At 50.0% G+C, this 14,062-nt stretch overlaps 1 protein-coding gene across 2 annotated transcripts in view; it reads right to left on the bottom strand.

Moving 5' to 3' along the window:
• Window positions 1-9,074: 9,074 nt before the first annotated feature.
• The window catches only part of GFRA1 (GDNF family receptor alpha 1), a 192,004-nt gene continuing 187,016 nt past the window's right edge, over window positions 9,075-14,062 (bottom strand). For both annotated transcript variants that reach the window (XM_008144338.3, XM_008144339.3), the window contains 2 exons: window positions 12,421-12,474; window positions 9,075-11,211 (listed from right to left, as the gene is read on the bottom strand). In XM_008144338.3, the coding sequence (XP_008142560.1) occupies window positions 11,056-11,211; window positions 12,421-12,474 (210 nt within the window). In that variant the 3' untranslated portion in view covers window positions 9,075-11,055. The remainder of the gene's footprint in view (window positions 11,212-12,420; window positions 12,475-14,062) is intronic.

Below are 14,062 nucleotides of genomic sequence, written 5' to 3' on the forward strand. Positions count from 1 at the left end.
CAAAATGTGGGCTGGAGACCACCTATTTCAGAATAATCCTGAGTGTATCCAGAGGCCTAGACCCCATTTCAGACCTACTGAATAAACATTCCTGGGGGCAGAGCCCAGGAATCTACAATTCAACGTAATATTCTAGGGGTTCCCTGCAGAGAGCCCGGAGTGGGTGTTGAATCCTTGCCTTTGGCTCTGCCCTCGCAGGAACCCTCTCCAGGCTGAGAGGCAGTAAATCTTTGGTCCCATTCCCATCAATCTCTCTGCATCAACATTTAATCTCAACAGCCTCCTCCTTCCCCATGCTGACATCATACAATCAGCCCATGCCAGAAATATTAACTTCAACCCCAAAAATTATAGCCAAGTTCTTACTCCTTCAGCTCTAGTCAAGATGTTATTTTGGGAGGACCGGGTCTTTCTGAATGCCAGTGTCCCACTATTTATCAGTTCAGTAATAACAACGAAAGGCTCTTCATTTTTTATCCATTTGCCTGCTCTGTGAAGGCTTATTTTGGTTCCATGGAGGCAACGAATTAATTACTTAATGTTCATTTGTATTTTTCCCAACATTAGGCCAAATTTACATTGTGGAACGAGCCATCCATATAGTATGTGTCATAATTACTGTTTTGCAATTTCACACCAGCAAAAAATTATTAAAACTTCACGACTCATTAATGGCAAGTGATCATAATCGCTTAACAGAAAAGGAAACGGCTAATGAGGGCGGCTTTGATGAACGTATTTGACCTTAAGTCATGAAGTCAAGTGAAATTAATAAGGCCGAGTGTTGAACATAAGGTTTTTTTACAATGCACATCATTTCAATCATCGTAAAAGCCAAGCAAACCAGTTTTCAGTTTGACTCGATTTGAAAGCCTTTTAAGTCTTCACAACAAATTAAGGGAACGGGCTGTTAATGAACTGCTATCCAATGACAATTACGTGACGGGATGTGAGTAGACGCAGAAATGGCTCTTTTTGATCAGTGCCGGTCTCTGACGTCCACTTGGCTGGGGAAACGGGCAGACGCGTCATCAGGGCTGAAGTCTGTCCAAAAGAATTTAGCGTGTGGTTGGGAGGGACGTGGCGGGCATTGGAAGACCTCACCCTCTCCCACCCAGATGAATGCGTGGGGGTCTAGGAGGCTCTGTCACTCAGAAACACAGGCCGGCGTTCCTTGGTGTTCACTGTGTATGTTGCAGCTCCTTTCACTGGTTTCATGTCGGGGATGTGTGACAGGAAGGGAAGGGTGACTCTCAGGGGGGCAGTCCTGGCACTCAGATGGCTTGTCATGTTTCTCTTTAAATCTGTCCTTTTCCTTAAGGCAAGGGAGGTCATTCTCTTTTGAAAGCAAGCGTGTGCCGCAGTCCGTTAGCTTGGGCTGCGGACATGACAGGGCCCCCAGTGTGGGCGGAGGGGAATGAAGTGGGCATGTGAGGATGTGGGGTGGACCTGTGAGCTTTTCTGCTCAGAAGCCCGGGTCTCCCCGCCTCCCCCAAGGCTGGAGGGCAGAGAACAGCTCCTATAGGAACTGGTATCAGGACACTGAATTCAACTCTCATTTTGCCTTCCTTCGCTGTGTGGCTTTGCGTCACTTGCCCTCTCTGAGCCTCCGTCTCTTCATTGCAAAATTAGATCGTTTCCATCTTGGGGTTGTTGTGAGGACTGAATGAGGTCATGGGCATGGAGCCCATCCGTCCTGGTGCTGGGAGCGCGTAGGGAGCTCCCAATACTCAGTGGCTGTTATTATCACGATTCCTCTGAGGGTGCTGTCCACAGGGCTAATCCTGACATTCCTGCCACCGGAAGCGCTCCCCTTGGCCTGGGTGGGCCCCGTGTGTCACCAACCACAGAGGGAGAAGTTACTTAAAAACCCTCCTAGGCACACAGCATACACAGGTGCCTCCGTAAGGTGCCTCTTCCCTACATCGTGGCCATTTCTCTCCACGGAGGTCCGTGGGGCCCTGGGCATGCAGAGGGAATGGCACTTGGCGTGCTCCGGGCCAGGCCCCTCTGCCTGCTCCTCCAAAGAGCAGGGCCAGACCTGAGGTGCCAGCAGTTGTGCACAGCTCGCCTTCCTTTACATTTTATTCCTTAAAAATCAATGGGGAAAAAGAATATACAAATGTAATAAAAACTGCTTATCTAGGGAATATCCCACTATCATCTATCTACCTTTCTATCTATCCCATCCATCCATCATCATCAATTTATCTATCAATCCATCCATCCTCCCTCTATCAACTATCTATTATATCATCATCAGTCTACCTTCTATCATCTATCCATCCATCCATAATCAATTTATCAATCCACCCATTATCCCTCTATCATGTATCTATTATATCATCATCTCTCTATCATCTGTCTACCTTCTACCATCTATCACCCTTCTATATCATCATCTATATATAATCATCTGTCATCTTCCCCCCCCCCTCTTTTTCTCTCTCCCCTCTATACTTTTAAATGTACACAACCAGGACCATATACTTCATTGTCCTGTATCTTCTTTTTACTTTACCACATACCACTTTCAATTTCAGTGACCATAAGTCTACTTTTTTTTTTTTTATAGGACCTTTGATATCCCCTCGTCTCCATGCACCACGAGTTCTTCAAACAGTTCACTGCCGATGGACATGCAGTTTCAGGTATTTCGCGATTTATCACGGGCTATTCTGCAATGAAAAGCCTTTGGCATGGATCTTGGCACGCTGTGTAGGAACGCAGGAGAAATCCTGCAGTGGAGTTGTTGGCTCAAAGGGGATGCGGATTTTAAAGTATAACACACATTGTCAAACAGTGTTCTAAAAAAAGATGGGACCTATTTATACAGGCACTCAAAGTCTTCTCAAGCTAAGTATTCACCGTGTTATTGAGACACGGTTTATTGTCTACCAGCCAGGATGGGAGAGACCTTCCTGAGGATAAAACCCATCAGGGCAGCCAGCACTGCCCGTTTACGTAACTTTTATGGATCCTCCTGCCCATATCTTCCCCATCACTGTTGTCGTTTATGCTTTATTTAGATCACCAAGCACAGGCAGTCTTGCATCTTGTTTCTGTCAGAGTTTTTATTCACTTTCTAGGCATTTCTCTCAGGGTTTTATTAGTCGCTTCTTGCTCCCGCTCCTAACATCTCTATCACCTGCGTGCCGGGGACTTGGTTGCAGTCAGATGGTTAGGATACGGAGGGGCCGTGGGAGGAAACGGGTCCCCAGAGCGCTGCTGCCTCTGAGGCGTGACTGGTGGTTCCGGGGAGATGTCAGTGTCCCGTCCTTTCCCCGGGGCCGGCCGCTCCGGGGTGCTGCCACCTGGGGTCGGTTTCTCTGTGAGCCAAGTTGGGGATCTCTGCGCAGGCTGCCTGAGAACCCCTGACTGGTGAGATGCGGGGTCTGGGGCTTTGCTATGTATGTGTCTAACACCCCAGGCCCAGATCCAGTGCTCACGAAGGTTTTCTCTACACTGTGGCGTCGGCGGAAACCATTCTACACTTGGTCGTTGGAAAGCAGGGCCCGGGAGCCAGGGAGGAGGGGGCCCCCGTCGGATGAGAAATCACTAAAACGAAGCGGGTCCCGCAGGACCTGCAAGGGCGAGGCCTCGGGTAGCGAGGGGACGCGAGGTGCAGGTGCCATTACTCCCTGCGTCTGGGCGTCAGTGTTTTGCCGGATGGTGATAAGGGGTCCGAGATGCTCACCTCCCCAGGGAGGTGGGGGAGTCGTGCTTTGAGCCCCACAACCATGATGTTCTAGCGAATGAATCCAGCCCATGCGGTGTCAGGTGCTTGTTCTCTGCCAGGCGCTGAGCTCTATGTTGGAAATGAGGGCAACTAACGACCACCCGACGTCTTGTCCTCTCATTGGAATACTATCTGAGAGTCCATACACGCAATGCCGTCCACACGGGACTGGGAGACGCACCTGCCTGTCTTCTCATTAGAACACGGCATGTGGGCTATTCGGTTGTGTCTAAATCAGTGGCTCTCAACCAGCGGATTTGATGCCTCCCCCTCCCAGGGGGTTTGTCAATGTCCTAGCAAGCGTATCAAACTCGAGGCCGGTGGGCTGCATGCCTTAAACGAGTTTGACAGGCTTGTGGGGGTTGGGCGGTGCTACTGGATCTAGTGGGGGTTGGGCGGTGCTACTGGATCTAGTGGGGGTTGGGCGGTGCTACTGGATCTAGTGGGGGTTGGGGCAGTGCTACTGGATCTGGTGGGGGTTGGGCGGTGCTACTGGATCTAGTGGGGGTTGGGGCGGTGCTACTGGATCTAGTGGGGGTTGGGGCGGTGCTACTGGATCTAGTGGGCAGAGACCAGGGGTGCTGCTAAGTAGCCTGCAGTGCACAGGACCAACCCCCCACACCCCCCCCACACACACCTGCAGCAGAGATTCTCTAAAAGCACCTGTGTCAGCCACACCCAGTCCTTGATCATGTAACTCCTCTGTTGGGCAGACCCGCTCTCCTGACACTGGGGATCTCTATATGTTTGTAGGTTTCAAGCTCATTTCCCAATGAATTACAATACCCCCCCCAAAAAAGATACATCAACAACCATTTTTGTTTTTCTAAAAAAAAAAGAAAACGTTTATTAGGATACTCGAGGGTGGGGGGCTGGCTGAGGGACGACGTACGTGTACAGTCAGTAGTGCTTGAGCAAATGCGAACAGGAAAGTCAAACATCACAAAACCACTTCCCAAGTCCAAGGGCAAAACTCGTACTTCTGACACGTGGAGGGTCCCCGTGGGTGTGGGCGAGGAAGCGCGTTGCACACAGCTGTGGGAGGAGGCCGCGTGGGAGGGACCCCAGGGGGACCTCGGGCTCCTTCCTCGGGAAAGCAGATACACCGGCCCGTGGGATACATGTATGTGCCTCAAAGGCAAAGACGCAGGCAGCACACTATCAAGTGGAGAGCGGAAGGAAAGCCGCTCATCTGGGCCCCTTCTCCCCCTCCCCCCGGCTCGGAGGAACCCCTCTCCCAGGACAGAATCCTAAAACGACCCTAGAACCCAGAATCCTTTTGGTATTCCACCTCCATCGTTACACTTGCAGGAAACAGAAAGAACAGGAGCCGAGACGTACCCTCCGGTGGAGAGTACAAATCCAGCGCCAGCCCAAAGACTGCACGGGGAAAAGGTCCGCATCCCGAATCTCACCCAGCTTCTCAGCAGGGCTCGGATTAAACAGGAGAAAATAATTTCAATATCAAGGGATAAGGCGCAGGAGATGAGAAAACTCTTTAAAGCCAACTCTGTGATGAAAAGTGTTTCCCCTCCTCCCTCGGGGGACAAGGAGAGGAGAAAAGAAAAGATAGATAATTAGGAGAACGATAAGGCCCTGGATTTCAAGTTTCCGAAGCGGTTTCTTCAACCCTCGGAGGACGATCAGCTATTTCTAAATCCAAAAGAGCGCAGCAGAAATATCTGATTGCCGTAGGCCTTGGCCAACTAAGGCAGGGCGTTTCTGGGATTTGGTGCTATCATTTCCATTCTCCCCCTCCCCCCAACCCCACATTTTAGCTAAAGCTACGAAATAAAACAAAACAAACTCCAGATCAAGCACGCTTTGCACGCCGAAGAAGATGCTGCATCCCGCCGCTCCGCAGCGTCTGGGACAGAGGGAGCTCACGTGCCACTGTGCCGAGCAGGCCTGCAGCACTGGCCTGCAGCTGTCCCTGCGACAGACACCCTGCCCAGCGCAGTGACAGGAGGACAGCCCTTTACCTACGGGTAACAGCCCCGGGGTTGCCATACGCAGGGCATCCATCGGTTGTTCCAATTCTTCATCCTACTTGAACCTTACGACGTCACGTTTGACGGGCACCAGGGGTCACTGCTCGTTCAAGGTTCTGCAATGGTGAGTGGGCACTGCCGAGGGTTTGCTTTCCTTGGCTACAGCAGGCTGGCGTCTCCCGTTGTCCCCTGCGCCGTGGCTGGGACCTGACGGCTGGGACAGTTCACTGACAGCCCCACCTGGCCACGCTCCCAGCCCGCTGAGGCTCAGCGAAAACAAAGGAAGGGGCGGATGGTCTCTGGCCAGTCTCTTGGCACTTTCCACAGAACAAACCACGGGGACTGGTAAGAAAGCCCAGCCTGGGACGAAGAGGAGAACATGAGAGCAAACCTTCGATGGAGGCCAGTGCCAAGCTTGGCGGCTGCCCTGGAGCAAGAATAAACTCCCCGTGGCAGTGGGACAAGAGGCGGATGTGGGCACCTGCCAGAGGCACACGGCGAAGTCGCAGCTGCGCTGGTCAAATGAGCTGGAGGCCTCAGGGGGCTGAGGCCTCGATGAGTGCGAGCAGGCTGCGGTTCTCCGCAGGCAGCTGATTAAAGCAGCGTCTGTGGGCCGGCCCCACTCCTCCGGGCTGGGTCTCAGAGCCATCAGAAGTGCAGGTGGCGCATCCTGCTGAACACCCCAGCCGTCTCGGGGAGGCAAGGGGAGCTCATCAGAGAGCAGCGGGCAACAAAGGGAGGCCTGCAGAGGACGCGGCAGGTGAGACTGCGCTAAGAGGGAGCTCAGGGGCGTGTTGAATGGACAAAATTCCTACTCGGGGGTTAGCATCATCTTCAGATCTCCTGGCCCCTAAGAAAGGCGTCTCCACCTTCAAAAGGCCAGGGTCTACCTGGAAACAAGGCCTCTGCTGGAACAAGAAGCAGTTGGGTCCGACTACATTTAGAGGGACGAGGATGAAGAATGGATGGGAAGGGACCGTGCTACATATTCAGGCAATACGTGACAAGGGTAAGGGTAGGGTAGGGGGCATCAATCAATATGAAAGGGAACTGAGGCAGCCAATACCTTCACGCACTATCCTTGTGAAATGAAATGAAATGTCCCACTAAATACACCCCGGGGTCGGAGGCGGTGGCGAAACCCACAGATTTAAGGCCTCTGCAGTGAGAACGGGTCCTGGAGGCACGGCCCTCCTGAAGAATTCCAGACAACAGGCTTCCAACAAATGGTCACGTGAGAATAAAAGCCGTGTCGAACTCAGGACGTGTCCGATCTATACATGAGAAGCCCGTCTGAGGAAGAAGAGAAGAACTTAGCTTCTTAGGGTGTCCAACCCAACTCCCAGCTGTTTTACTCCTTTAGAATCTCTAAAAAGACATTATTTTCTCTGTTACCCAGGTATTAGTTCAGGCTTGCTTCCCCCAGAGACACTGCCATCTAATTGAAGGACCTCTGGCTCTTTGGTTAGGACACGGTTCCTATCCGGATCGGTAAGGGACATCCTCGGACTGTGTGATCGTCACCCACGCAGGTGTCCTCCTGTTGCACCTCGATTCGCCTCCTCTCTCCAAACGCCTCAAGGTCAGTGCAGATCGGCCCTTCTGCGGGGACCATGCCTCGGCCATTCGTAATTTACTCTGTTGCCATTGCTTTTGGTCTTTCTTGAAAAGATGGGTCGGTCTCCCATGATCTCATTTGCTTTATCAAAGAGCAGAAGCAGCAAAGATCACAGGGGTGTGAATTGAGGAGATCAAGGACAGCTTCGAAGGAGAATTAGGAAATGGGAACTCGCTTCAGCAGGCCTTTTCTGGCCCCGAGTTTAGACTCAGAGAAGTAGTACATTGCCTGACTACATGAATGAAAACATATATTTTGGAAGAGACAGCCCCTCCAAGGCCGCTCTTCGGTAAATACTAACGGCAGAAATACATTTATGCCGGATTCTAAGAAAAGAATGTGCTGATTATTTTAACTCCCACTGCTCTTCCATCGCCTTCCCCAAGCACTTGCCACGGACTTTGAAACTTCCTGAGGGCAGCAGCTGGAGTGTGGGGAGTGCCTGACTTAGGGTACAAAAGGGCAGGTGGGAAGCTGGACACAGCTGGAGAGGACCCATCCTCAGAGTGTGCACATGACAAGAAGAGCAGTCTTAACACAGCCCAAACCAAAGGCCACCCAGCCCTGGAGGAGCCCTGCCTGTATCTGATGAACTCAGACACACGGCTTCTAAGACATTTTTAACTACAGGATAAACAAGTATTTTAACAATTCATTTTAATGGAAACCACACTCCTACCGCGTTTTGGATACAGTTTGCTATACTTGGTGAAAAATACCTAATGTAATTCTCAACTTACATGTTTCCTACTAGAGACTCGAAAAATTCAAATGTGGAAAAATACAGACTCAGGTGGCCTTCTGAATTAATTCCCTCTCTCTATTGTGCACGCCTTCCTTCCTGTGCTCTATTAACAAGACACACAAAACAAAGATTGGCCGAAGAGATTCAACATCGAAGTGGAATGAATGTGCTTCTAATTGGTTTGGCAAACGTGCCTTTCTTTTCCTCTGAAATAAGTTGGGTGTTCCTAGCCTTGATCTGGGATTCACGGTCTACCTGGACAGAAATGACTGTTTTGGTTTTGTGGAAGTCAACTATAATGAGCTGCTTTCCGCCAGAGGCCCAAGCCTCAGCGAACAGCCCTTGTATTGGGTGGCTCCCTAAATGCAGGGACTGAAAGACAAGAGGTAGTGAAGGATTTCTGCTTTGAGTGCTGCAAAAGACAATCAGACACGGCAAAGATTTAAGTCACTTGCCTGCTCCAGTCCCGGGGCACGTGATGGGGTTTCAGAGCCACTGGGTTCAACTGAGATCACGCCGAATGGCAGGAACGCGTGCTCGGCGTGATTTTGTAAGAAGCTCTCTAATGTGTAGTCCTTCCCCCCGGCTATTTAATCAGCAATTTATTTTCAAATTGAGGATTTGGTAACTCTAATATGCTTCTATTCCTGAAGAAAAATGAGATCTTTGTTGGTGATAGATGAGGCTTTTCAAAATGTAATTTATGTGTTGTACATCCATGCGTTCTTCAGCGCAGGGTACCCTTGTTAGCCCTGATAACGCCCATCTCCTCGTGGTCATCTGAAGCTAATTAGAGCCGCTGTTTCCTGCAGAAGTAATCAATAGCTTTCCACAGTAGACCACATGGACTCAGACCCACATGCAATTAGTCCAGTGTAGATGCACAGGGATATCTTAATTAAAACGAAATATGCCTTGTAAGGGCTATGCTGTCATAGATGACTGGAATTCCAAGTATTTTGACACATTTAATGGGTTTATTCAAAGTAAGTCTTTAGGAAACTTTTCACTAATCAAATTGGTTTGGTGAGCTTCCCTGGAAAACATTTTGAAGTGAAAATGTTGGTTCTTAGTATTATCCATTTATATTTATTAACATTTGGATATAAATGCACTTCAGACACCAATGGAGCTCAAAGACTATGCCTTCAGCTCAGAGTTAATAGATTTTCAAACCCCAGTAATGTGACTAATTCTTACAAGACAAGCGTCAGTGGGCCGAGGGGATCAGCATGACGTGGGTACCATGGCTTCCTCCTCCAGCCCCTCTACTGATGTGACAAGAAAGGCGATGTTCCCAGCACTCTACGAAGGTGGAATCGCTTTTCGATTTGGTTCTGGAGACACATGGCTACCAGCACCCGATCACTGTAGATTCTGAATCGCGCCATTCCAACCAGACTTCCCAAGCGCACGCTAGGGTCTCCTTAAGGAAGAGGACGATGGAAGATGGGATGCCCTTCACAAGCCAGATGCCCTATACCCAGAGTCCTGTTCTGTTCTGTGTATCTCTGCCAACCAGCTCATCTCCGCAGACCTGGTGTTGACCTTGATCCACAAGTCTTTCCTTCTCGCACAGTCAGTCCCGGTCTGCCCTGGAGCATGCAGAACAAATGCAAGCAGGTTCCTGATGACCTTCAGACCAAACTGCTCTCCACAGCGGCCAAGCCATCGCAGTCCGGAGAGAACTCCGAACCCTGGCATGGGTCCGCTTCGGAAGAGAGGGTAGCATGTCCCCGTCCCCTGTCCCAGTCAAAGCTGCCTTTGTCAGGCAACGCGAAAACCAAGGTACTGGATTATGGCAATGGCAAGGGTGCCATCAGCCACTGTGGAACCTTTACCAGTGGCCACCAGTTTCCTCACATCGTAGGATGCATTTACCAGTGCACACATGTTTCACCAAGAAATGGTGACAGACGAGCGTGGCTGCTCTGTCTCCTCCTCCTGTCCACAGCAACGTGACGCAGGGCTCTCTGCTGAAGCACGAGGCCCCTCGGAATCGGCCTCGGAGGGCTGTTCAGGGAGTTAGTGTCGGAGCTAACCCTACCGAAGGGGAGGAAAACAAGCTCCGTGTTTTGTATTAAACCATCAGTAAAAAATGGAGACAAGATCATTACTCTCAAAATATAGAAAGCCAACAGTTGAAATCATTTAGTAGTAAATTGTTTTCTACATAGAACATCAAACATGTAAAGTGGTTAGAGGGACGCTTCAACTCTGCTGGGCGCTTAGTGGGAGAGCTTCTCGCGTGGGGAAGGCTCAGGAGAGGGAGGTCGATGGCCCAGGCTCGGGAAGCTCACACACACGCCCCTCACTCTCCGTTTGCACTAGAAGCCAGGCACGCACCACCTTTGGGGGTGACGGGCGCTTTTGGTTTTGTAGGAGAGAGCAGAACTGGCTACGGAACACAAACATTAGCGCCGAAAGGGCTAGAACGTATAGAAAGCTGAGCATGGGGACAAGCTCGCCTGCACAAAGTCCATCAAGGATTCTCTTGAGGAGAATCTCTGATTTGTGACCAAAAAGCTTGGGAGGCTGCATTACGTCATCAGAAACCAAAGCCACCACATGAAATGGGGAAGATTCTGGAGCAATACTAACTCCTTCGCTAGCTGGCAAAGGGCAGGGTTAAATTGTTAAAATCATCATCATCAGGAAAAACTTGGCCCCCGTTCGCTTCACAGCCAGATGTACAAACTGCCCCTTGACAATACAACGTACCCCAAAGCCTTCTGAGTTTGGAATGTGGCACTGCATTGGGAATCCCACAGAAGCCCTAAGGATCACAAGAAGCTTTCTTAAAAACCAAACAAAAAAAGGGAAAAAAGTTTCAGTTGGATGAAACTTCTTGAGCAATGTTTCAACGGAGCGCCTAAAACTGGAATTTCAGATCTACGAGAGGACAGGAAACAGTAACTTGGTGAGTGTCTTTTTACAGGTCCGTGTTGTTTCGGAAACGCAGCTATAATGTTTCTGCCAGGGACAAAGGTAAGAGGGTGGACAGGGCGGTTACCACCAGAACCAGCCGTGGGCTCAGACCGCAGCTCGGAGGGGCAGCCATTGATTTTGTGGTTATGTGGCTGGAGGCACCGGCGAGGCCATCCTTTTCGTAATCGCGCTGTAAGAAAGAAGGCTGCCATTACCATCCACCGCAGGGGTTCATTCCATCGCCGTGTATTTAACCACACATCTTTCTCTCTCTCACCCCCGGCCCCTAACTAGCTTCTGTCACTCATCAAAGCTGGCCCAGGGCCTCCCAATTCATCGGCTTGTGGTTGTATGGGAAGCATCATGAATCTGGGTGAGAACAAGATACTTTTGACAAACTGTCTGCTCAGCATTCATATCTTTGCTCCTCTGTTATGGATTTTAAAATCCACTTGGGGGGGGGGGGGGGTGGAATGTGAATTGCCATCCCCCCCCTCCACTTCCCAGATCCCCTATTAACTACGTAACATGAAACCCTGTTGTTCTGGGACCACTGACTGGGGTGGAATGCTGGCTGACCCTCCCCGCCAGGGGAGGAGGACAGGAAGAATCACCTGAGAACACTTGCCCAGGTCAATACCAGCTCATAAAGAGAGGGGTCCCAGATCACATCGGGACCAGCAGAGCAGGCAGCCTTGCCCTTCATTGGCCTAGATTCTGTAGATGGAGTCCTCCCTGCTGGTTTGTAGGAGAGCCCAAGCCAGCACCCAGGCGTCCCGTATTTTATTTAATCCAATATTTGCCATCTCCACATGCAATCAATATAAAATCAGAGATTCTTTTCGTCAATACCAAGTCTTCAAACTATGACACAGCAGGTGTCAATCCGGACTTGGCCCCTCCTAGTCAGCATGGCTGACCTTCCATAGGATGTGCTACTCCCTCCCGCCTCCAGCACATAATCCCATTATGTCACATCTCACCACAGTGAGCCAGGATCGTGACAGAATCATCCATCTCCTCACCTGTAAATTGGGGAGAGTTACGTGGCTGCCCCAGATACCTCTGGGTTGCTATGGCAATGAAAGGAACTGGAGCTAGAGGACATCCGGTAAGCAGGGAGAGTACTTTTCTGTGCCGGATGATGGCATGTGCCTGTGGCTTTGGGACAATGGTATCCACGCTGGGTCCAGTTCTGAGGCGAGGAGCCCGGGTCCCTCACTTGATTCTAACTTTATCCAATGGCTGCACCTTGCTCGAAGGCCGGAGGAACATGGAGGGTGCCTTACTTTTTTTTTCTGGACTGAAACTTTGTTGTCTCGGAACCCTTTGCATCAGACCCTGCCCCAGGGGCCCTGTCTCTATGATGCAAGGAGACCCCGAAAGAAACACAACTTACATCAGAAAGACAGAGGTGTGGACTGCCCGACACGTTGGATTTCAGCTTCTGTGCCTGAGGAGAGACAAACACACACACAAAATCACGCCTGCATAAAATGAAAGAGTAATTACTACAACCCATTCATCAACTGTCTAGGGCAGTGCCACTGATAACAGGTGAAGTTAATAACATTTTATTTAATCCAATATTTGCCATCACCACGGATAAGCAATATAAAATGATCCAGATACTTCACATTCTTTTTTGCCATACCAAGTCTTCAAAATATGACAGCACATCCCATTTCGGACCTGCCCCAGTTCAAAGGCTCAATAGCTCCCTGGGGCTAGCAAAGGAAGCACAAGATGAGGTTACGAAAGACCAAGTTTGGAAGTCATTTATATTTTGAACTCATGCTTCTGAATGTTAATTTCTGGGACGTACCTTCAAAGCACAAATGCTGCAATAAAAATCCCCGTGTATTAGTAATATAGAGAGAGATAGGCGCTCCTAAAACTTGTTTGTTCATTTGCTTATTCATCGCTCCAGTCAACACTTACCAAGCTATTTTCCCAGGCAGGGCCTATGGCGATATGAACACAAGGATGGAGTCCCTGAGCTCACGGGCTGCCCTGTGGTGAGTAAGACACTCACTTCCAGACGGGTCTCCTCAAGGAATTGTGCGGGCATCATAGACGCCCGACCCAACATTCTTAAAACCTGGTCGTCAGGGAGCTGAGCTGTGAAAGCTCTACGTTCGCTAATTCCATACGACTGGAACAAGTCTCCGCTGGGCGGGCTCATCCCTGAGAACTGAGCTGAAGGTCCCATTACTCACACAGTTGCAATGAAAACTGCCGAGCAGGTGGCAGCCTCCTTGTTTTACAAAAGTAAACAATTAGGGTGCAGAGAAGCTGAGTGACTTACCCAAGGTCACACAGCAATTTACTTGTGAGCCAGGACACAGACCAGGTCTCTAAAAACCTGGAACAAAACTGTGCTCTTTCCTACATTACAGTGTTTCTCCCAGGGAACCCTGGCATCATGCCTGACCTGCCCCCAAACCCACACAACCCCTCCCAGGACCGCCACCACCCAAACGGGAGCCCAGCGGCACCGAATGTCGGAGCGCCCATGTGCCAACAGGATGAACCTGGTTCGGCATCACGCCAGAATCAGGAGCATCTGGGCAAGCAGTTCCGTGGGAATGGCCCTGGCAGGCCCCGTGCCTGCTGCAGGAACTCTGCAACTCACTGAAGACACACGAGCTGAAATGATAGCATCTTTACCCAAGGAGTAATTTACTGGCCATAATGCTACTTGGGAGGCATCGTAATCTTTTACTGATATTTGCATATGCCAGCTGTGAATATGAAATGGGAACCTTTAAACAGGCATCAAGAATAAGACACTGGGAAGCACCCCCAGGCTGTTCAAAGGTCAGTAAATGTTATATATAAGAAGATCAGAGGAGAAACTGGGAGAGGAATTTAACCTTATTCCACAACCTGCTTTTAATCTATATTAATAGCAAATCTCGGTCTATGGCATTATTACCTGCAGAGAGAAACGTGTAGAACTTTTCCACGTTTTATTTCTGTTTGAGAAATAAATTGGAATTGTGCCCAGACACCAAAATGACCCTAAAACATCACATTCT

The sequence above is a fragment of the Eptesicus fuscus genome, chromosome 17, assembly GCF_027574615.1.
Source record: "Eptesicus fuscus isolate TK198812 chromosome 17, DD_ASM_mEF_20220401, whole genome shotgun sequence".
Lineage (NCBI taxonomy): Eukaryota > Metazoa > Chordata > Mammalia > Chiroptera > Vespertilionidae > Eptesicus > Eptesicus fuscus.